At 44.6% G+C, this 21917-nt stretch overlaps 1 protein-coding gene across 3 annotated transcripts in view; it reads left to right on the forward strand.

Annotated features, from left to right (window-relative positions):
- Positions 1–9356: 9356 nt before the first annotated feature.
- PHF2 (PHD finger protein 2) overlaps positions 9357–21917 on the forward strand; it is a 223977-nt gene continuing 211416 nt past the window's right edge. For 2 of the 3 annotated variants that reach the window (XM_063426921.1, XM_063426923.1), the window contains exon 1: positions 9425–9589. In XM_063426921.1, coding sequence (XP_063282991.1) covers positions 9492–9589 — 98 coding nt within the window. In that variant the 5' untranslated portion in view covers positions 9425–9491. Of the gene's footprint in view, positions 9590–21917 lie in introns of all 3 variants that reach the window. The other variant, XM_063426922.1, reaches the window with a different exon arrangement.

Raw genomic sequence — 21917 nt, forward strand, 5'->3', positions numbered from 1 at the left:
CGGCCATACCTATGTGGCACTTACTAGGTTTTAACGTTAACCCAGCTTCCCCAATACGATCTAGGATCGCCCCTATATGGTGTAGGTGGTCTTCCCAGGTCTGGCTAAAGATGGCTATGTCATCTAGATAGGCACAGGCATACTCTTGAAAACCGTCCAGTAGCCGATCTACCATCCGCTGAAAGGTAGCCGGAGCGTTTTTCATTCCGAAAGGCATGACCTTGAACTGGTACAGGCCAAACGGAGTGACAAACGCCGACTTGGGAATGGCGTCATCGGCTAGAGGAATTTGCCAGTATCCCTTACACAAGTCAATTGTAGTGAGATACTGGCCCCGTGCCATCTTATCTAACAGCTCGTCTATCCGGGGCATCGGGTAGGCATCAGACACCGTTTTGTCATTTAGCCTCCGGTAGTCGACGCAGAATTGGGTGGTACCATCCTTTTTAGGCACCAGGACTACCGGCGATGCCCAGGGGCTATCGGAGGGTTCGATAACCCCTAGCTGTAACATTTCATCTAGTTCGGCTTTCATATGGGTACGGACTGATTCCGGAACCCTATATGGAGCCTGTCGCATAGGTAGCTGTCCCGGGGTTTCAACTCGGTGGGTGGCTAGCGGAGTGTACCCAGGTAAATTGGAGAAGGTAGCCCCTTTGGCTACAATCAGCGCTTGTACCTGGGCACGCTCCTGGGAGCTTAGCCGCTCCCCCAGCTGAACTCCCCGGGAGGGCTCTATCGGTTCTTCTGGTTCTAGTAGGTCAGGTAAGGGTAGGTTCTCCTGATCTTCTAAGGAGGAGGCACAGATCGCCGTCACATCCTCTATCCTCTCATGGTAGGGTTTGAGCATGTTCACGTGGAGCATGCGTCTCTTCCCTACCCCTGAGCAGGGGCCAATCACATAGGTAGTGTCGCATCGCTGCTCCACTACCTGGTATGGGCCTTGCCAGATGGCCTGCAGCTTATCTGTGCGGACGGGTTTTAAAATTAAAACCTTCTGTCCCACCTGAAAGCTGCGGTCTCTGGCTCCTCTATCGTACCAGCGTCGCTGGCGTTGCTGAGCCGTCTGGAGGTTGGCGTGTACAGCCTGAGTTAGCGCCTCCAGACGGTCTCTGAACTCCAGTACGTATGATACGATAGGGGTTTCGTTAGTAGTACTCTCTCCCTCCCAGTGTTCCCTAATCAAGTTCAAGGGTCCCCGCACCCTCCTTCCAAATAGTAACTCAAACGGGGAGAATCCTGTCGACTCCTGGGGGACCTCTCTATACGCAAAGAGTAGGTGAGGTAGGAACCTCTCCCAGTCTTTGTGGGTCACCCCGAACGTCCGAAGCATCTGCTTCAGCGTCCCGTTGAACCTCTCACATAGTCCATTGGACTGGGGGTGGTAGGCGGAATTGACTATTGGCTTAATGCCACATACCTTCCACATATGTTGGGTGACTTCGGCCGTAAATTGGGTGCCTCGGTCCGATATTATCTCTTGGGGAAACCCTACCCTAGAGAACACTTTCATTAAAGCTTCAGCTACGGTCTCAGCATGGATATTAGTGAGGGCCACAGCTTCGCGGTACCTGGCGGCGTAGTCCACTACAGTTAAAATGTACTTTTTGCCAGAGGGACTGGGTTTTGGCAGGGGCCCTACTATATCCACCGCTACCCGGCTGAAGGGTTCTGCGATAATGGGTAGGGGACATAGCTTGGCCTTGTGCCGATCCCCTCGTTTACCTACTCGCTGGCAGACGTCGCAGGAGGTGCAATACTGTCGCACATCCTGAGAGATTCCGGGCCAGAAAAAGGCATGCGTTAAGCGGTATCGGGTACGGGTCATCCCTAGGTGTCCTGACAAGGAGTTATCATGAGCGATTCTAAGCAGCTCCTGCCTATACTTCTGCAGTACCACTAACTATTTGTTAGTCAGGGTGACAGACCCCCCCACATCTTTTGCCGTGACACGGTATAATAACCCTTTCTCCCACGTGTACCGCTCCCCCTCTAGCCCTGCTTGGTCAGCTTGTGCCCGGTCCCTATATACTTGTAGGGTGGGGTCTGTCTGGACTTCGGTTGCAAATGTAGTCGGGGTATCCCAGGACATGGAAGTCGGTTGGGGGTCATGGTCTCTTACCTGAGCCTCAGAGTGTATCGGTGTAGCCGTGGTGAGAGCCTGCTGCCGGGTGGTTACGTGGTGGGCCTCCTGGTATGGAGCCTGGGGGATAAAAGCGGAAGTCATCTGGCCCAAGTCATTCCCCAGCACAACATCTGCGGGTAAATTTTGCATAAGCCCCACTTCCACAGTTCCCTCTCCCACACCCCAATCCAAATGTACTTTGGCAGTGGGTAGCCGGTATACTGCTCCCCCGGCCACCCGTACTGCCACTGAGCCGCCAGTGTGGGTTGCGCCTGGTACCAAATGTGGTGCAACCAAAGTCAAAGTGGCTCCCGAATCCCGGAGCCCTTGTACCTCCTTCCCCTCCAGGGTCACTAGCTGCCGGTGATGTTGTCGGTTGTCGGTGGCTCGGACCGACATTACTTCGTGGAGCACCCCTAGAGGCTCCTCAATTTGAGCGCTCAGCATTTCCTGGGTGGCTGGTGCTACCTGGTAGTGATGTGCAGCAGCCCTGGGTGTTAAATTTTGTCGCACCTGGTTCCAAGCTTGTCGGCTCCGGTTTTGGGTGCACTCCCGAGAAATGTGTCCCCACTGCTTGCAGGTGTGACACTGAATGTTAGCCCGGCCGTTGTATCGGGAGGGGGGTGGTGGAGTATTCAGTGCTGGCCTGTGCAGGGGTACTGTGGGGCCGGTAGGAGTAAAAGTATTGGGTGTCCCGGTAATCCGAGGGATAGTCTTATTTTGGATTCCGTGATGCCTCCTGGCATCAAAATGCTGATCCGCCAATCTAGCGGCTTCGGGTAGGGTGAGTGGTTTACGGTCTCTCACCCATTCTTGTGCTTCTGGGGACAAACCATTAAAGAACTGTTCCAGCAGCATTAACTGTCGCAACTCTTCCATATTAGTAGCGTTGCTGGCCTGTATCCAGCCTAGTGATGCTTGATCCAGCTTGTGCGCCCACTCTGCATGAGAATCTTTCTCAGGTTTGCGCAAGCCCCTGAACTTGCGCCGGTATGCCTCTGGGGTAATGGCATACCTCTCCAAGATCGCCCTCTTTACTTTAGGGTAATCTTTGCTGTCCTCTCGGGGCACAGCGCGGTAGGCTTCAGCTGCCCTACCCGATAATTTGCCTGCCAGCAGCGGCACCCATACTGCGGGTTCCAAGTCGTGCAAATCGCACAGCCGCTCAAAATCCTGTAAATACCCATCAATCTCGTCCTTTTCTTCACAAAACGCTTTAAATGCGTGATGTGGGACTTTGGGTTTTACCTGTCCGTATGTGGAGGCAGTAACAGACTCTGCCCTAGGCGGTGTCTCCGGTGTGCGGTTTGCCATCAGATAATCATGTACATCTGACATCAGCACGGTCATTACTTCCATAGGCACTGGCTGTGGCAGAAAAGCCATCCTGGTCCTTAGCTCTTTCTGGTATGGGGTCTCTTCCATGGCTGGTGGAGGTGTAGCGCTGCGGGCTCTGTCTCCCTCCATCAGTTCAGCGATCAGCACAGCCTTAGATTTGTTGCTGGCTATCTTACCCCTGGCTTCCAGTAGCTCTTTTAAAGTCTGTCGTTTCAGTATGGTATAATCAATCTCCATACGAATTGCCCTTGCTTTCCTTGTTCGGTAGTTCCAGTTTACACGAACGCTGCTTTTCGGCTGTAAGGTTCGGATCCCGTCGCTTGCCACCAATTGTAACGGAATGCAGTATAATAATGCACGATATCCGTTGGTATCCTCAGGAAATCCACAGTCAGAGTAGAAAGCACGGCAATATCCCCAATCCTCCCAATAACCGGACGAAACACAGTTTGGGAGTCAACTAACTCAGTTTATTCGGAAGCTGGCATATTTAAGCAGTTCCCCATGCAAGGGGTTTCCTTACAGATAATCCAGGGGATTTCTCCCAACATGCATTGTTACTTTCCCAACATGCATTGCTGCACGAGGAGGATACTCCCACCAAAATGGACGATTAAGTGGATTATCCCCTCGTGCAGCAAAACTGACAATTGACTTTAAAATACATATTTTACGCAATATTCGGTACTTTGAGATGAATGAACGTTCGGCAGATAGCTGGGGTCGAAGCGCACACTTCGTGAGAATACCGCTCTGATCCCAGCTGAATTGACCGAACGCCGCACAGAATACATTCAAACATTGAGGTCGGTTTAAAAGTACCGAACAATTATGGGGAACATAATGTACCGAACGCGGAGCTCCCGAACGCTCTGGAAGTCCAGCGGTGTTCGGATCATTGAGTAGCCGTTTTCAGTTCCAGACTCTCGACGACCGAACACCGCTGCAGAGACAAAGGATCCAAGATGGCCGACCGCCGCATGGTCGGTAGCCGAACGGCAGCCACCTAGGAGAGCCCTTAATTACCGATTGCAACATTGTTGCAATCGGTTAATTGGTGCCACACGACTTGTGAATGTGTGGTCTACCTGGGGAGCCCACATTCGTATGGCGAACGGCCGGAATAGCCGTGTTTCGTCAAACGAATGCTTGGTATGCTGGCAGCGTACGGCTGCCAGCATGCGAACGGCCATAATACAGCACATATACAGTTAAAGATACACAGTATGCAATCAGCCTACGGACAACCCAAAATACATATAGTTCAGAAGTGGCTAGGTTTGCCACAGTCACTTCCTCTGTTATGTGATTGGTTGCCTGTGTATCTATACAGTTTTTTCTTTCATTTTGACAATATTTATATTCCTCTATCTTTGCTGCTGAGGAAATAAAGAAAGAGTTATGCATAATACTCGCCTCTGTGTCTTTAATAAAATCTTGACTTTACGTCATGTTAATAGTAAAATCTGGGAATTTATATAATAAAATTAAGACTTTACATTGTTTGGAAATAGCATTATAACCCTTCCCAGTTTGATGGGCAGCAACAATTGCTTCTCTAAGACTATTGCGGACGTCTTGCCTTCTTGGCATTGTGTTCACACACCCCTGAATGCTCCAGATGAGCAAACTGCTAAAACTTCAGCTTTTATAGAGGTGGTCACACTTGCTTATGATCAGTTAAACAAGGGCTGCTTAGCCTCATAATTCCTATGGAAGCAATAAGGGCTTCTCCATTTTAGCTTTATTTTTGTTAAATAAACATGACACGGTGTAATATGTAATTTATTGTTGTTCATCTGTGGTTGTATTTACCTAATTTTAAGACCTGCTAAGGAACAGATGATGGTTATTAAATCTTGACATGTAAAACCATATAATTCAAAGAGGGTGTACTTTCTTTTTCCCATGAGTGAATATAATCAGATCCTTGAATATTTCATATAAATATTATTTTAGCCACCTTCATGTTAGTCCTATAATTTGAGTGCAGGAAGCGTTTTTTACTGGTGTCTATGCATGCTGGGTTATAAGACCTCCAGTGCTCCCTTCACGCTTCACTTGTGCAGAATCTTCCCAACACTAGGAGGATGCTATATATTATTAGAACCATCCAAGCTGCCATGCAAGGGCAATAGGAACACTGAGCTTTTAAGAAAGCTACTCTATGATGTCCAGTTGTAGAAGAAAATGTTCTCTATCACATGGAACAAAAATAAGGTTGTACAATCAAATGACTCTTTACATGCGTGTCCACTGCATAGGGGGCAAATTACTCTTCCTCTTGAATTTGCCTTTACTTGATTTAAATGGGGCCTAAAACTTACAGCGATTATACATATTATGCCTCCCCTGTAATTTTCTGTTGAGGTTATTTTTGTTTGTGGATTAAAATGGCCTGGTCTTCCAAAAAAAAAAAAAAAAAGTTGGGACACTATAGTCACCAAAAAAAAAAAACTACAGCTTATTGTATTTGTTCTGGTGAGTATAATCACTCACTTCAGGCTTTTTGCAGTAAACACTGTCTTTTCAGAGAAAAGGCAGTGTTAACATTACAGTCTAGAGATAATTCCACTGGCAACTCCTCATATTGCTACTAGAGGTGCTTCCTGGGGCAGTGCTGCACACTGTGCAGTATTGCCATTCAGTGTCTTCGACCTCTGCATGGGGACACTGAACTTTCCTCAAAAATAAATGTGTTGATTCAATTAATCTCTATGAGAAGATGCTGATTGGCCAGGGCTGTGTTTGACTTGTGCTGGCTCTGCCCCTGATCTGCCTTCTTGACAGTCTCAGCCAATTGTATGGGGAAGCATTGTGATTGGCTCAGACCACTACTTCTGATGTCAGCAGACAGCAGCTGCAGACTTGAATACAAGTACGATTTTACTATATTTAGGGAGAAAAGAGGCGACCAGGGGGGCTAGATGGTGGTTTTAGCACTATTGTGTCAGGAATACATGTTTGTGTTACTGACCCTATAGTGTTCCTTTAAGCATTTCATAATGATAAGAGCTTTATGAAATGCTTACACTGAGTGTGCTGGAATTTCATTGAAATTCTAAGGAAGTCGAACAATGTCAAAAAACAAAGTATGGTCTACTTTGTCTTATGGTAAATCCATAACTTGACAAAAATGTAACAAAAAGATGGCGCTTTCTTCCTCCAGCTGTTGCTAACAGTACGGCCTTTTCTTCTCTTTGCCACAGAATACCTGTATCTATGGAGGCTTCCACATGATCACCATAGGCACTAGAGTTGTACTCTCGAGCATGTGCGAGAGTATAGCTCAGAAGTGGGCTGCTGGAAAATGAAGCACCTTAGCTCAAGTTCAAAGATTGCTGGAGCCACGGGGGACAGCATTAGGCAAGTATAACTCGCTGTATGCTAAGGCCACAGCACCCCAAGTGGCAATGTCATCACCAGGGGGCTTTGCAAAATATGTCACTTTCCATGAGTGCAGTAGAGGTGGTTGCACAGACCCGAATACATGAACTAAAAATAGGAAAAAGGAAATTAAATGGTTTCATCACAAATTGTGGATATGTTTTAAATTTTGTATGTTACATATGCTTTATGTCGGTCTCAACCAGAGTGCATAGGCTACAGGTCCCCAATGAGTGGATCCACTATTCTACTTGAGGTGTGTGCAGTGTGCACCAAAGAACACACACACCTCCACCAGCAACCACTGGACCTCCAGAGAAGCACTAATTCCCCTAACAGTTGCAGCAATGCCATACTACCTGAAATCAGAGAAAAAGTTTACATAGGCAAGTTCCCTCTCCAAATATAGTCAGGAACCAACATTCCCAATGCACTTGATCTCTGGAAAACCTCTATTTATATGGAACATGTAGCACATAATGTGAAGCTACCGGTATATATGTAAAATTTAAAGAGCTCTACATAGTTTGTAAAAGAGAGCTGTATACAGTTTACATAGTGAGTTGTATGCATTATATAGTTCTCATAACTCTCAGGGTTATTTGATAAATGGACAACTTTCTGGGATGAATAAAAAATGCAAAATGTCCCTTATGATTTCACAGGTTTAATCACTAAGCTCCAAATTGAAGTGAATTTAAACATGAATTACAAACTTTTGGCTAAATTTGCCAAGCTGTGGCTATAGCGGAGATAGAGAATTTTCCAAATTTTTTAGTTTTACTACATTTTTACTAGAATTCTGTGTTTAAAAATGAGCCTGCATGTACTAACTGTGAAGCAAATGCACATTGTGTTCTGCCGTGTGTTAACGAATGCCTCTGTGCTGATGGCTGAAAACGGAAAATTCACTTTGAAGTCCTGACAATTCACACGTTGGGGAATGCCTCTGTTAGTGTGTCTCCCTCATAAAAGTGATACAGCAATGTGTCCCGAAATATGGTACAGCAGGTCTACCCCTGTGCATCATCCCTTTGTGCTGAGCGGTGTGTCCGGGAATGTCAAGAGTGTGTGTCCAACATGCTAATGGCATATCGTGTATAGTACCACCTCACCTCAGAAGTGGCGGGTACGGGAAGTATGTTCCAGTATGCAGAATTCCCTAACCTTTGCCAACAGCATAAAAGTACGTACCTACCCACCATGCTAGTATCCACCTAGAAAAACACCAGTCTCTAATAGAAACTGACTATTGCACCCATGCTTAAAAAAAAAAAATTAAAAAATAAATAGTGGGTCCCCAAACCCCAGCAGAGTGTGTCTCGTATGAGGACAGCAGTGCAGACAACTACTCATGCCCACAGTGTGTTTTCCACATGCCACCAGAAAAGCGGTCTGCTCTCTACTCTGCTCCTTTCATTGGTGGCAGAGTAGTGTGTCACCCCCTTGTCAGAGGGAGCAAAGAGTGGTCCCCCCTTGTCAGAGTTAACACAGAGTGAGTCAACCCCTTGTCAAAGGGAGCACAGAGTGGTCCCCCCTTTTCAGAGTTAACACAGAGTGAGTCAACCCCTTGTCAGAAGGAGCAAGGAGCACAGGGGGTCACCCCCTTGTCAGAGGGTGCACAGCGTGTCACCCCCTTGTCAGAGGGATCACAGAGTGTCACCCCCTTGTCAGAGGGATCACAGAGTGTCACCCCCTTGTCAGAGGGATCACAGAGTGTCACCCCCCCTAGTCAGAGGGATCACAGAGTGTCACCCCCCCTAGTCAGAGGGAGCACAGAGTGTGTTCCCCCTTGTCAGAGGGATCACAGAGTGTCACCCCCTTGTCAGAGGGATCACAGAGTGTGTCACCCCCTTGTCAGAGGGAGCACAGATAGTCACCCCCCCTTGTCAGAGGGAGCACAGATAGGTCACCCCCCCCCCTTGTCAGAGGGAGCACAGATAGGTCACCCCCCCCCCTTGTCAGAGGGAGCACAGTCACCCCCCTTGTCAGAGGGAGCACAGATAGTCACCCCCCTTGTCAGAGGGAGCACAGAGTGTGTGTCACCCCTTAGTGCAACTAGTAAAGAAGAATCCAGTGCCCCTCCAGTGATGGTAGTTGAGGCATTCACCCCCCCATCTCCTGCCAATTACTTCAATGTTCCCCGGCAGTTTAGCATTGTGTCCCCCCTCCAGTGCTGGTAAAGCAGTGCCCTCCTGTGCAGTAGCAGTGCCACCCCATGCCCCTGTGCCAGTGGTTTAGCAATGCCCCCACCCACTCCCCCAGGGTGTTTAGCAGTCTGTCTCAGAACTCCCTCTCACCTCCAGCACTGGCAGCAGTTCAGTGTCTCCCCGTCCCCCATTCCAGAGACATAGCAGTGTCCCCCCCTGCCCACCATCAGTACACTGATTGTCCCCCACCCTGCCCACCGTCAGAATACTGTGTGTGTGTGTGTCCCCCCCAGCCCACCGTCAGTACAGAGTGTGTGTCCCCCCAGCTACCGGTGACAGCCCAGCAGTGACCCCCCAGCCGGAGCAGTGCAGTGTGTGTGTCCCCGGTCCGGCGGGCGGCAGAGCATGGTGTGTCCCCCCCGAGCCGGCGGGCGGGCGGCAGAGAGCAGAGCAGGGCGGGCGGTGTGTGTGTTGTTGTGAGAGGAGCTAACATGGCGGCCGTGCCTGTGTACTGTATCTGCCGCCTGCCCTACGATGTCACCCGCTTCATGATCGAGTGCGATGCCTGCAAGGACTGGTTCCACGGCAGGTAGGGAGCGAGGTGTGGGACCCGGGGTGTGTGGGGATGGGGGGAGCGGAGCCCCCCGGGCGGGCGGGCTGTGCGAGAACGGCGGGCTCCCTGCATGCTCCCTCCCCGGCCAGCCAGCGCTGAGGGCCACACAGGGGCCCCTCACACAGCCCGCCAGAGCCCGGGCTCCCTCCTTTTATGTGTTTTATGGCCGGGGTTTGGGGGCGCCGCATGGAGGGGGCCGAGGGGGGCTGCAGGCTGTCATTCACTCACAATGTAAATGTTTTACTGACCCCCCCGCCCCCCCATTAGTTTCTATTGTGCTCTGGGGAGGTTGGGGGCTCCCTGTGATAAACTCATGTGTTTTACTCTCACACTGGGAGCTGATAGTTATCTGGAGGGTGTAACTGGGTGATAATGAGTTAATCATTTTGGGGGTATAAAAGAGGGGGGAATATGGTGGTCTCACAACCCAAAAATACAAACCAGCTGCGACCTGCCAGCATTTCACTCCCTGGACCTTTATCTGCCGTCAAACCCTACAAGCACTATTTTTTTTTTCCGCTCTCTTTCAACCGGGACATTTTTGTTTTTATTTTTGTTTCTCGGGTGACAATTAATGTCTTCCCCACCCCGAAATTTAACAATTTGCTTCGTTTAGTGAAGAATTAAAGAGGACAGGTGGATCTTAACTCGTTCTACGCTACAATATGCCAGCGATTTGTTTATTCTCCTCCGTGCAAGAAGGAAAACGGCGTACGGTTTTGACGGTGACTGGGAACAAACATTGGAGTCCCTCGCCCAGAGGTGGCGAGATATTAGTTCTATTTGTTTTTTTGTGGAATTGACAGACTGTCGTCTCCATCCCCTGCTTGTTGTTTTTCCTTTTTTTTTTTTTTGCACAGCTCTTTTTGTTAACAAGCCATACGTTTCTAAATGTCTGAATGGCTTCGTTGACGAAACAAAAACAGCGTTGATGAAGGACGTCTTAGTGCATATGGATTTTTTTTTTTATATTTTTTTCGTTTTTTTTTTTTTTTTAAACTAACCCAGCTTTCGGTTAAATCCTGCAAAGAAAGTTATCTTGCAACCTTGGACTAAAACATCAGGATCTACGTTGGGCGCAGCCATCCGTTTAAACACAGTTGTGGGGAGATTGGTGGGTGGGTGTTTGAAACGTTAACCTCTTTGTCACTAGAGGATCTCCCTACATATTGTTGGTTTTTGAATTCAGGGATGCGCGGTGTCAAGAAGCAGAATAATCAAGCAGAAACCCTATGGAAAAAAAAAAAGGGGGCTGAAACCATGCTAGATTACTCACACCATATAAATAGTACGACCCAGCGGATTAGCCACGTTCGATAGCAGCCTGGCATTGTGGCACAGAGTGTTTTGGTGGCACGTCAGCCTTCCTGTCTCCAGCTGTTGTGGCTGTGACATCTCCAGGCAGTCAGAGCCCTACCATCAGGAAGAAAGCTGGCTTCTCTTGCAGTGGGCTCTGAATGGTTTTAGTGGCAGTGAATGGGGGATCAGCTGGTCTAAAGCAGCCTGCTTCATTGACAGACAAACAATAAGATCCTTGTGCTCTGTTAACCTCTTCCTGGCACTCAGGCTGCAGGGTAAAAAAAAAAAGCTAGACTATCAAGGCTGCATCCTGCACCAGAAAAAGGAGAATATATTTGCCAAGAAAAGGAGTACTCACTAATACAATATTTGTAGAGTTTTTATATTTTTATGGAAAAAAAAGGCTGCAGGATAGCACCGAGAGGATATAATCAATATAATCTAATCAAAGTGGCACTTCACACCAGCATCATTAGGACCAGTGATCTCTGCTAATCCCAACTAGGTGTATTGTGATAGCAGAATATCGGTACTCTGTTCTATTAGAACCCCTGAGAAGAAAAGTGATTTGTTTTATTTATATTTTTGACTGAGCGTTTAATTTATAAATAAAGTGTTGAACCAGGGAGATTACATTGAGATTACTCTTATTTTCAAACATGCTGTAGAGGAAATGAAGTGCGCTAGAGGATAACTTGTAGCATTGTTTGGGCTTTGTATGGAAAACAATTCTTATGAGTGAAAAAAGGCAGGTTTTAATAGGACAGGGCTAAGGGCATGATTCGATGTCGTCCTATTTTCAAGGGACTAGTTTATATATTTTTGTATTATCTGTATTTTGTACATTTCCTTATATTGGTTTCATGTCTATTATGAACGAGTTCAATATTGTGCTTTTTTTTCAGTATTTATGCTAAGCATTTTAAGTGTTCATGCCGATTTTATTAGTGAGAGCTAAGATAGATGGCCTATAGAATGACTTGGAGCTACAACGATGCACTGCGGTCTGTTATGAATATAATATTGCAGATGCAAGACACAGAGACAGCAAATTACTGGTTCTCAGTAGCAAGCTGTAATTGTCACCTAGCCTACAAAGATTAGAAATCCCACTGGATGCCAGGCTCCTGCCTCACCAATATCAGCACACTTTTTTTTTCGCTAACCCATCCTCCTGCTTCTATTTTCTTCTAGACCAGTAATTACGTAATCAAGAGAAGATCCGATTCAGCTCTTTCGTAGGATCTTTTCTCTTCCTAGTCTGGCAATGAGAGGGTTACAGTGTACCTTTCAATATAACTAACCTTGTAATAAAATGTAATACAGCTTTATTAACTACTTCCAGACCAGGGTTAGGCTATTTCTTTGTTATGATGGCACTCCTAATGCGGCATTGGTTCTTAATGGGTTAAATGTAAATGTTGGTCGGTGGATTTACCGATAAATGAATTTAGCAGTCTTATTGCATATTAAAACCGAACTGAGGTATCTCACCGTTAAATTGCATTCCCACTGATAAATATTAACCCAAGGGCAGCACAGGATCGTACCATACATTCCCATGTTGTTTGAAGGCTATTTTACCTAGGTTTATAAGGATGTTGACATCTATGTGGTGGAGTGTCTTTCAGTGTTAAATCTTTAGTTGTTGGTCTGTAGAAACAAGCTGGCTCATTTAATTAAGAGCTAATGACCAGTCTGTAGCTTGGCTTCTTATAATAAGTCAAACATTTCTTCCTTTACACGCTAGACTAGAATTGCTTAAATCCGTATGTGTCAATTTCAGTATTTACGCTGTTTCTATTATCTGTATACGCAGGCAATTGCAATTTATGGTGGTCACACTGAAATACAAAGCATACCGTTATTGTGTTCAGCACTAAGCTTTAGACCGTTGATAGAGGTATTGCCAGCCACTGGGTACTAAGCAGTATGGTCCATATTTATTGCACCAAGTGAGACAGCATGATAATAGAAAGCTGTACATCCTTACACAAAGATGTGTACCATTGCTAACAGACGTATAGTTTAAATAGAAAAATTACATTTTACTCCCACTTTTTATTGAATACCTTGAAGAGTAATCACTAGACGTTCCAGCTACTAACGAAAAGGCGCAGACCCCGCTTACATCATTTTTAAAATTTTATTTCCCATGGCCATGAACAATTACTATGAAAATGTGTTTGTGTGTGTGTATGTATATTATTATTTTATTGATATTATACTCCAATAAAGCATGTAAGACACTTTATTTAAAAATTCATAATTCGGTAGTTATCTGCTAATATATTCTTTTCTGAAGTGACCACTGCTGAGAAAGGAAAAATAGTAATTTAAAAATATCTTTGAGGGACATTCCATACAGCATTTGTTATAGAGATTGGCCTATGTCAAGGGGAAGGAGGCTGCTCCACACGTTGTGGATTACATCTCCTATAATGCTTTTAACCCCTTAAGGACACATGACATGTGTGACATGTCATAATTCCCTTTTATTCCATAAGTTTGGTCCTTAAGGGGTTAAAGCCATAATGCATCATGTGAAATGTAGTCCACAACATCTGAAATACCGAAGGTTGCCTACCCCAGCCTATATAAATTTCTAACAGTGTAGCAATTACCAGGGATCATGGAAACCAGTGCAATGCCCTCACAGATTCCACTTGTTTCCCTAGTTTGTGCTACTACTAATTTTTCTTTTTCTTTTAAATTCTTTATTTGGTCATGACCATGCAAACAAATGTTTCAGAAATGAACGTTCAATATATGTGGAGGCATCAGTAGATATGCTCATGAAGTGTACATGAACAATCAATACTCAAATTCATGGACCAGGAATTTAAATGATTCCCATACCTAATAAGGATGACAAGCTCTGCAAAACCAGTAACAAATTAAACAGGATAATGGAGGTAATAAAAGAAGAGAGGGGTCTCTTCATGGGGCATATCAGTCTCCAGTGGGATGTCACCAATCAGGTCACACTGTTACAAAACTTACTGGAAAGACACCTCTGACTGCATCACCAGATATCTCATGTGCAGTGTTTCATACTGACGCAATGCACATACAGGGTCCTTGTACCACGATCACTTAAAAAATACTGAAGTAGTCATGGTGCTTAGAATAACATATATGGGTTTATCTGTTAAACCATGAATCAACTACAGCTGCAAAACATTGGCCAAATTAGCCTGAATTCACCTCAAATGACTTATATAATTAAGATATCACGATATAATTATATGTGAACAGTTTGTTGATTGAAGTAGAAATATGATGCCATCATGGAGTCAAAAAGGATACTCACACTGACATAAAAACACACAGATGTGTGCGCATACACAGACGCACACTAATATATATATATATATACACACACACACACACACACACACACACACACACACACAGATGCACACCCTCACACACACACACACACACACACTTTCATGCATACATACATACATACACACAGAAAAACACCTTACTGTAAATAAGCCACATGGTAAAGTTAATACTTTTTACTACTGATCTCTTTCTAATTCCCCTACTGTCTCTTCCTCTTCCCAATATTAGACCTCACAACAACAACCCCCTCCACGCAACCCAAATCTACCTCATCTACCAATGTGTGTCAATATTATTCTGACAAATGTCGTCACTCAGATATATGACCCCTGCCCTTAAAATATCTGTTTCCTCATCATTCATATTTCATGTTCCTGTGTCATTGTCTTAATTCAATCTGAGAAGATATCAGGTTGATGTTAGATATTAGTACATTGTGTCTTCTTTGAATTGTAAATTTGTGTATATGACTCGGCCACCAAGCAGTCCACATAGTGGTAGTCCAGCTCACAGTCTCGAAATTATAATAATAAATAAAAAAAAAAAAGTTATTTACATGACATCCCCATTAGCATTCTGGAATCTGAATTACAAAACAGAAATGTTATTTGATCTGAACAATGGATGCATAGGGGTTTAGAGAAAAGTGGGGTTAGCTAGTTCTTTAGTAATAGCTACAAATGCTGCTCAAGCTGACATATACACACACATACACACACACACACACACACTATTTTTGATATCTCTAGCCACCCTCCTGTTAGCTTACCTTGTGTGTCTAGGAGGGTGGCTTGAAGTCCTTCTGCTGCTGGTTGGGAGCAGCTCCTGGAATGCTCCTCTCCCCTCATGCTGCGGCTGTCTCCCTGCATGACACTGGGAGGAAGTGACAGGCTGTCACTTCCTCCCAGCCGGCTTACGTTACCGGGGCCCGGTCGCGGTCTTAAAGGACTGCTGTTCAGCAGTAATGTTTCCCCGATGCTATAATCATAGCCACAGTAATCACAGTAGCCACAGTAATAATCACAGTTTGGGAACCGCTGGTCTAAAGATTAAACTATGGATTTCAGTCTCTTTTGCTTTTGTTTTTTTTCTATTTATTCTTTCTTTATTAAATGTTACTTAGATAATACATTGCCATTTATGTTAATATGTCAGTATTCAAATAACCGTTTCACATAGCTCACTCACAATGAGAACAAAAATAGTACCACATTTTATAATTATAAGAGATGTAGTTAATCTGCTTAATGCACAGCAGTATAGAGTAATAAGACAAATTAACTTGTGCAGAGACAACAAAACATAGTAGAAGATCACCGGTGAGGCGCATAATGAAAAATAGGAAGAAAGCTAAACATCATATTCCAAGTGAGTAAGAGAACCTCCCCGGTGGGTACAGGGATAACCTGCCCAGGTCCAAGGGGAGGGAATTGGGCATGAGAATATCTCTGCAGGGGCTGAAGCAGTTTAAGGCTGGGTGATCAGTCTCCTCTCCCATCCACGGCATGCAGTAGGCTGCAATGTATACCAGGAGACTCTGTGTGCAACCTGAGATTTAAGCTTGATGACACTTGGAGGCAGATGAGACAGTTCAGGCATCACGTAGGTATCTACCAAGCTCCATAAAATTTCAAAAATGCTAAATAAACCTCCAATTATAAGAGGATAGTTAGGAGCTCGTCCTCCTGGCATGTCAGGTAGTTCCTGACCCCCCTTGTGTCTTTTTTCATCCTAGATTACTTTCTAACTAATTATTCCTTTAGCACCTTTCTAAAGAAGCAGTGAGAGATGGTCTCAGGCTATGGTGCTTTGTTAAAGTGTAATGTGCTTTTTAATTATTTTAGGGGCATAACCGTAAAGGGTTATTCCAATCTTTTTTTAAACTTTTCTGCAAACTCACGTAATGTATACACCTACTGTAATTTGTTTCTGATATGTTACATCTTATGTCATAAGAGTCATGATGATCTATCAGAAGCACAGTAGAACTGATGTCAAATATGGATGAACTTGATATTTTTTTAAAGAAGGTATTTGATATACAGGCCTTTGGTGTGGCTACAGATATAAAGTGGTTTTACTTGCAAATGGCACCAAATTAAAGGGAACCTACAATTCCGAAAATACTTGTATAAGTTCCCTGCCATTACTGTGACCTCTGTCCACCCCTTTGTAGTTTGTGAAATGTCATTTAAAATAATTATGCCCACCTTGTTTCCAGCGCTGAGACACCGCGCGATCCTCCTCCTGTGTCGTCAAACTGACTCCTCTTTGTTTTCTCATCCAATCCTTGAGCTACTCTGTTACCTCTTTTACAAATCTTGTCCGTTGTGCCATGTAACTAACTGCATTAGCATCAGATGACTCTTGCTTTCTACAGTCACAGTTTAAGTGAAACAGTCACATGCATGTTGTTTGCCATAGGTTGTAATTTTTCTTTTTCAGACAAATTGATTCTGTAATGCTTTTAAACAGAGATGAATGAGAAACTTCTACAATAAAAGTACCTCTCTGAATAATGTGAAGTCCAAGGAGTCCGATAACAGGGCTAAACTTTTAATAATTTTTGTATAATTTTAGTCATGGCGTATGCACTTCTATCAGGCTCCTAAATAAGTAAGCTACGTTCCTAAAAGGACCACTATAAATTCACCCTGACCACTTCATCTCAATAAAGCGGTCTAGGTGCAGTGTCCTGTCATTTTAAACCTGCAATGTAAAACATTGCAGTTTTGTACAAATTGCTATGTTTACATTGCAGGATTAAATACACCTCTAGTGACTGTCTTCTTGACAGCCACAAGAGGCACTTCCTGCTTCAGAACAAGGTGAAACTTGGTCCTGGAATCAAATGCTGCTGAAAGATTTTGGGTGCCAGTCCTGACTTTGGGGATCTGTCCCACCTACCCTCTTCAGTTCCCTGGTATACTGCAACAAGGTCACGTGTTTAAAATGAACAACAGGGGAAGTAGACGCTAGCTATAGTTTAATAAGTGTGTTTGTGTGGGCTGCAGTACACAGTGCAAGGATTCCAAAACCTTGTGAATGAACAAATGATAGAATAAATGGCGTATACCACGCCCAAAATTTAAATTTCAGAAATATACGTACATAAATCTTCAGATGGTATAATACTGTAGACCTCAGAATAACAAAAAATAATACAGTAATAGTGCAATGCAGTATAGTAAAATACAAATTAAGATAATTGTACTATATGAGATCCACTCACATTTAATTGAGCTATCTTAGCGCTCTGCTGTGTTGCGCATGGACAGTCTAAGGACATGTGGTGATGTTGGCAATACAGGTGCTCCAAATGCAATGCAACGTGCGTGATATATATGGAGACAGATATAGGAAGGAAAAAACTCCAATGGTGAAGTAAGTACTTGTAAGTAGAAAGGAAATAAGGAAATTTACTTACATTTACTAGAGCAGGACATGCTCTAGTTTAAACAGCATGGGTGGTATAATCCCCACCTATGGATATGTTGGTACCAGAAAGCAAAGAAAAAATAAAAGTTAAATAGCTATAAAAAAGCAAACTTTTATTCTTTTTTTTTTTTGACAGTGCACATTTTATAATGTTGAAGAAAAACATGGTTACATGAAAATCCTATATGTCTCAGCTTCTAGTAGTACAATAATTGGCTAATCCTGTAACCCTCGAAGTTAACATGCTTAGGGAACCCATCTAGACCTTGCTGGTTAAGTGTGTCATCGCATTAACATCTAGACAAATAAGTGATTATGCTGTAGTGAGATTTAGCAGAATATGAGACCACTGGTAACAAGTAGTAACAGAAAGTCAGCTTGAGAAGTAGGTAAAGTTGGCTGGGTAGTAAGCCACAACGGTGGCAGAGGTTGCTTCCGGACTAGTGTGATATAGTGACAGCGGGGGAAAGTGCCCACACGATTTAATTTAAGGCATGTCAGCTGTGGGTCAGGGTAATGGGCTCTTCAAGCTTTGGCCAGTGTGGGAATGTCTCGATTGCTGACACGGTTGGCCCCTTCGATGCAGTCCCTGGGTTTGATTCCAGCTCTAGCAGTCGTCGGCAAGGGTTTCTCCTGTGCAGCGTCTCGGTTTGCAGCTTGAACCTTGAGGTGTAGGTTTGTGTCACGCTGGTCTGAGGTTCTAGGGTCCACAACATATAAAATACACAACATATAAAATACACAGTTTTGGCTGTTCATGGGCCCCCAGGAGAGATGAGTGCTCCCTGCTGTTGTCAGGGTCGCCTGCCACGAGGTCTCCGCCATTTTGGAAGCGGCCTGTGCGCTGGGCCTTCTCCGACACCTCTCCGAGTGCCAGCGTTATGGTGGTCCGATGGGTCACAGGGTGGGGACCGGGATCACCCCCGCCGGCCCAGAGGGGGGGGAACGGGACCGGACCCGCCTAGCCCCGGGAGTCTGCCTTACCGCTGGTGGGCAGGATAGCTGGGCAGCGGCTGTCCACCCCGCTCACCGCCTGAGCGGTCCGCATCGTGAGACTTGGATCGCCCCTCCGAGGTACTAAAACCTCTCGGAAAGCCTCTCCTCAGGACCAGGGTGGCCTCTCACTTCGGGGTTCAGCAGCCAGGTGTCGGGTAAGCGTAACCCCTTAAGGACACATGACATGTGTGACATGTCAGCATTCCCTTTTATTTCTGAAGTTTGGTCATTAAGGGGTTAAAGCTGTCGTTTTTAGGCTAAAACTGGAGGCTTTTTCAGGAGCTACTCCATTTTGCGTCCGTTCATCCTGGCGGTCCGGCCCCGCCCCCGCAAACTTTTATTCTAACCAAAATAATAAAAAACATAAAAAGGTCTAAAAATAGATTGAGTCCCACTTGACGCGTTTCGCCTTTCCAAGGCTTTTTAAAAAAGCACCTTGGAAAGGCGAAACGCGTCAAGTTGGACTCATTCTACTTTTAGACCTATTTTTTATTTTATTATTTTGGTTAGAATAAAAGTTTGCTTTTATTATATAGTCCCTACTTTGTCTTATGTTTTAAAGAAAACTAGAGCAGACAGAAATGAAATGAACAGATCCTGACAGAGGGAGAGAAGAGGAATCGATTAAAGAAAGGTAAGTTTGGCATGGCAGTGCCGCTTTAAGTAAACATAATATTTAAAATTCTGGAAAGTAACAGTTCCTCCTTTAAGTACACATAAATGTGTTAAGAATAATCTATGAGTAATGCTTATATCAAGAGAGTCATTTCCTAACTTGTGCACGGCAAAAGCACACGCATAAAATATCTGGCTGCAGTTTCTAGCAAATAGACAGCAGATACAGTATTGGTTAGCAGGCAGACAAAACATTTTTGTTGTATTCTGTGTTATGTATATTTGTGCAAACATGGAATTGTCACTTTGTTTCATAACAAATACAAGAAAAAGAGTCTCTGAACATGTGTAATCAGCAGCAGTTAACACAAAGTCGGTCTGACTGATTTATTCATTAAACCAGGGGTTTTGGAGAATTGATCAGTGAAGGAGAGCCAGAAGCTCTGGCTAAGAAGCTTCCCTTTATAGCGTTTCCTGACTTTTAGCCCTGTAGGTCATGGGACTGACAGTCACAGCCAATAAGCTAGGCCCTGCACTGCTCAGTGAAGAGACTTCCCAGCAGAGATGAGGTGTGGGTCGGTGCCTGGTGGACTCCAAGTAAGAAGTCAAACTGTTACAAGATTGTTTGACTGCTTTTACGTGGCAGTTGAGTTATGGTAGTGGTTATAGTTCTTGGAGTATACCTTTAAGATAACTTCTAGAGAAAGCTGCTAAACAAACGGTTACATTTTAAGTTACAAGTAGAGGAACACTACATTTTTAAACACACATTGCTGTAGTTAGTAAACAAGAAAATCCCTATGAACATGCCAAGGATAACATCTTAAGGAAAATACCCACGATTCTGATCCTAGAAACCTGTAGGATAAAGTAACATATTGGAATGGTGCAGGCTTTATAAACAGGTTAGCTCACAATGCATTCAGGCTCCAGAAATTGCTCTTATAGCAACAAAGCCCATTGCCGTCAATTATTGACACAACAGCAGCCCTCTCTGTCCGTAGTCTCTCCAAAAGCTTCTAATACAGCAGCCCAGCAATTCTTATCCAGTAATGACACAGCAGCCCCTACTAACATTCCATGTACCCCATATACTAATAGAGTAACAGTTCTGCTCACAGCCTGTCTACACCAGGATGACTGATACAGTTATAGCACCTATTCACATTCTTTTTATCACAGCTACTGATACAGTAACAGCCCCTACTGATAGCCTGTCTCTTCTAGCTACTAGACTAAAACATGCTACCCCTCGCAATTCACGTCCAAAGCTACTGCCAGAGTCACAGCAGCTACTGGCATCTTGTACTACGTAACAGTCCATACTTACATCAGCAGGGCACAGTCCTGCTTGGTGTAAGATTAGCTAATGGTAACACACTTTAGGTTGGCATTAAAAATGAAACGCTCCCGTTGCATTATCATAGAGATAAATAGACTACATTGAGGTCCAGCAACACAAAAACAAGGAGGAAACAACTTTTTTCCATCTCTACCTTAAAGGGATCCTGGCACTATAGGCTCTTGGAGTGCCCTCCTCCCTCGGGGGCCCCCTCCCTTGGTGCTGAAGAGGTTAAAACCCCTTCAGCCACTTACCTTAATCCAGCGCCGGGCTCCCTTGGCGCTGGTGATCTCTCTTCCCCCATCGACATCTCTCGAGCGGAGCCAAATGCACATGCGCACAATCACTCAATGCTTTCTTATTACTCAGCTCGCCCACAGGAAATTATTACTCAATGCTTTCCTATGGGGGTCTTATTTGATGCTGGACTCCGTGAGGACGTCCAACGTCAAATAAGTGCGATTTACTTAGTGTAAATCGCGGAAGCAGCCTCTAGAGTCTGTCAGGGAGACAGCCACTAGAGGCTGGATTAACCCTGCAATGTAAACATAGCAGTTTCTTTGAAACTGCTATGTTTTCAGCTGCAGTGTTAAAACTAGGAGACCTGGCACCTAGACCTCTTCATTGAGCTGAAGTGGTCTGGGTGCCATATATTGGTCCTTTAAAGGACCACTAAAGGTCACCCAGACCACTTCATCTCAATTAAGTGATCCTTGTGCAGTTGCCCTGTGCGTTTAACCTTCAAGGTAAAAAAAAAAAAGAAATAAGGGCAATGTTTAACTTAAAGGGTTAAATACGCCTCTAATGGCTGTCGTACTGACATTCACTAGAGGCTTTTCCGCTGCACTGACTAAGTAAAACTTGATACTCACATAATAGCATTGGAGGGGAGGGGGGAAATGTGGGACACCTTGGCGCAAGGAATACAGGTTTGTTTTCCTAATGCTATAATGTTCTCTTAACAAGAATGTCAAGCCACAACTGACTTATGATTGGTTGATTGATACTCTTGTGGAGGTGTATAGGCCTAAAACCTTAGTTTTAGATTATGGTTATAGTGGAAGTTCTGTTGAGTGTTCCTAGGTTTTCTATATCCACCATGATTTCTGGGCACAAGCTACATCTTCATGTTGTTGGGAGTACATGAAAGGTGCTACCCCATCCTATGTTGAATTCATATGTTGCAGAAAGGAAGTTGGCTCATTAATTAAAGGAACACTATAGTCACCTAAACAACTTTAGCTTAATGAAGCAGTTTTA

Source organism: Pelobates fuscus, chromosome 7, assembly GCF_036172605.1.
Source record: "Pelobates fuscus isolate aPelFus1 chromosome 7, aPelFus1.pri, whole genome shotgun sequence".
Lineage (NCBI taxonomy): Eukaryota > Metazoa > Chordata > Amphibia > Anura > Pelobatidae > Pelobates > Pelobates fuscus.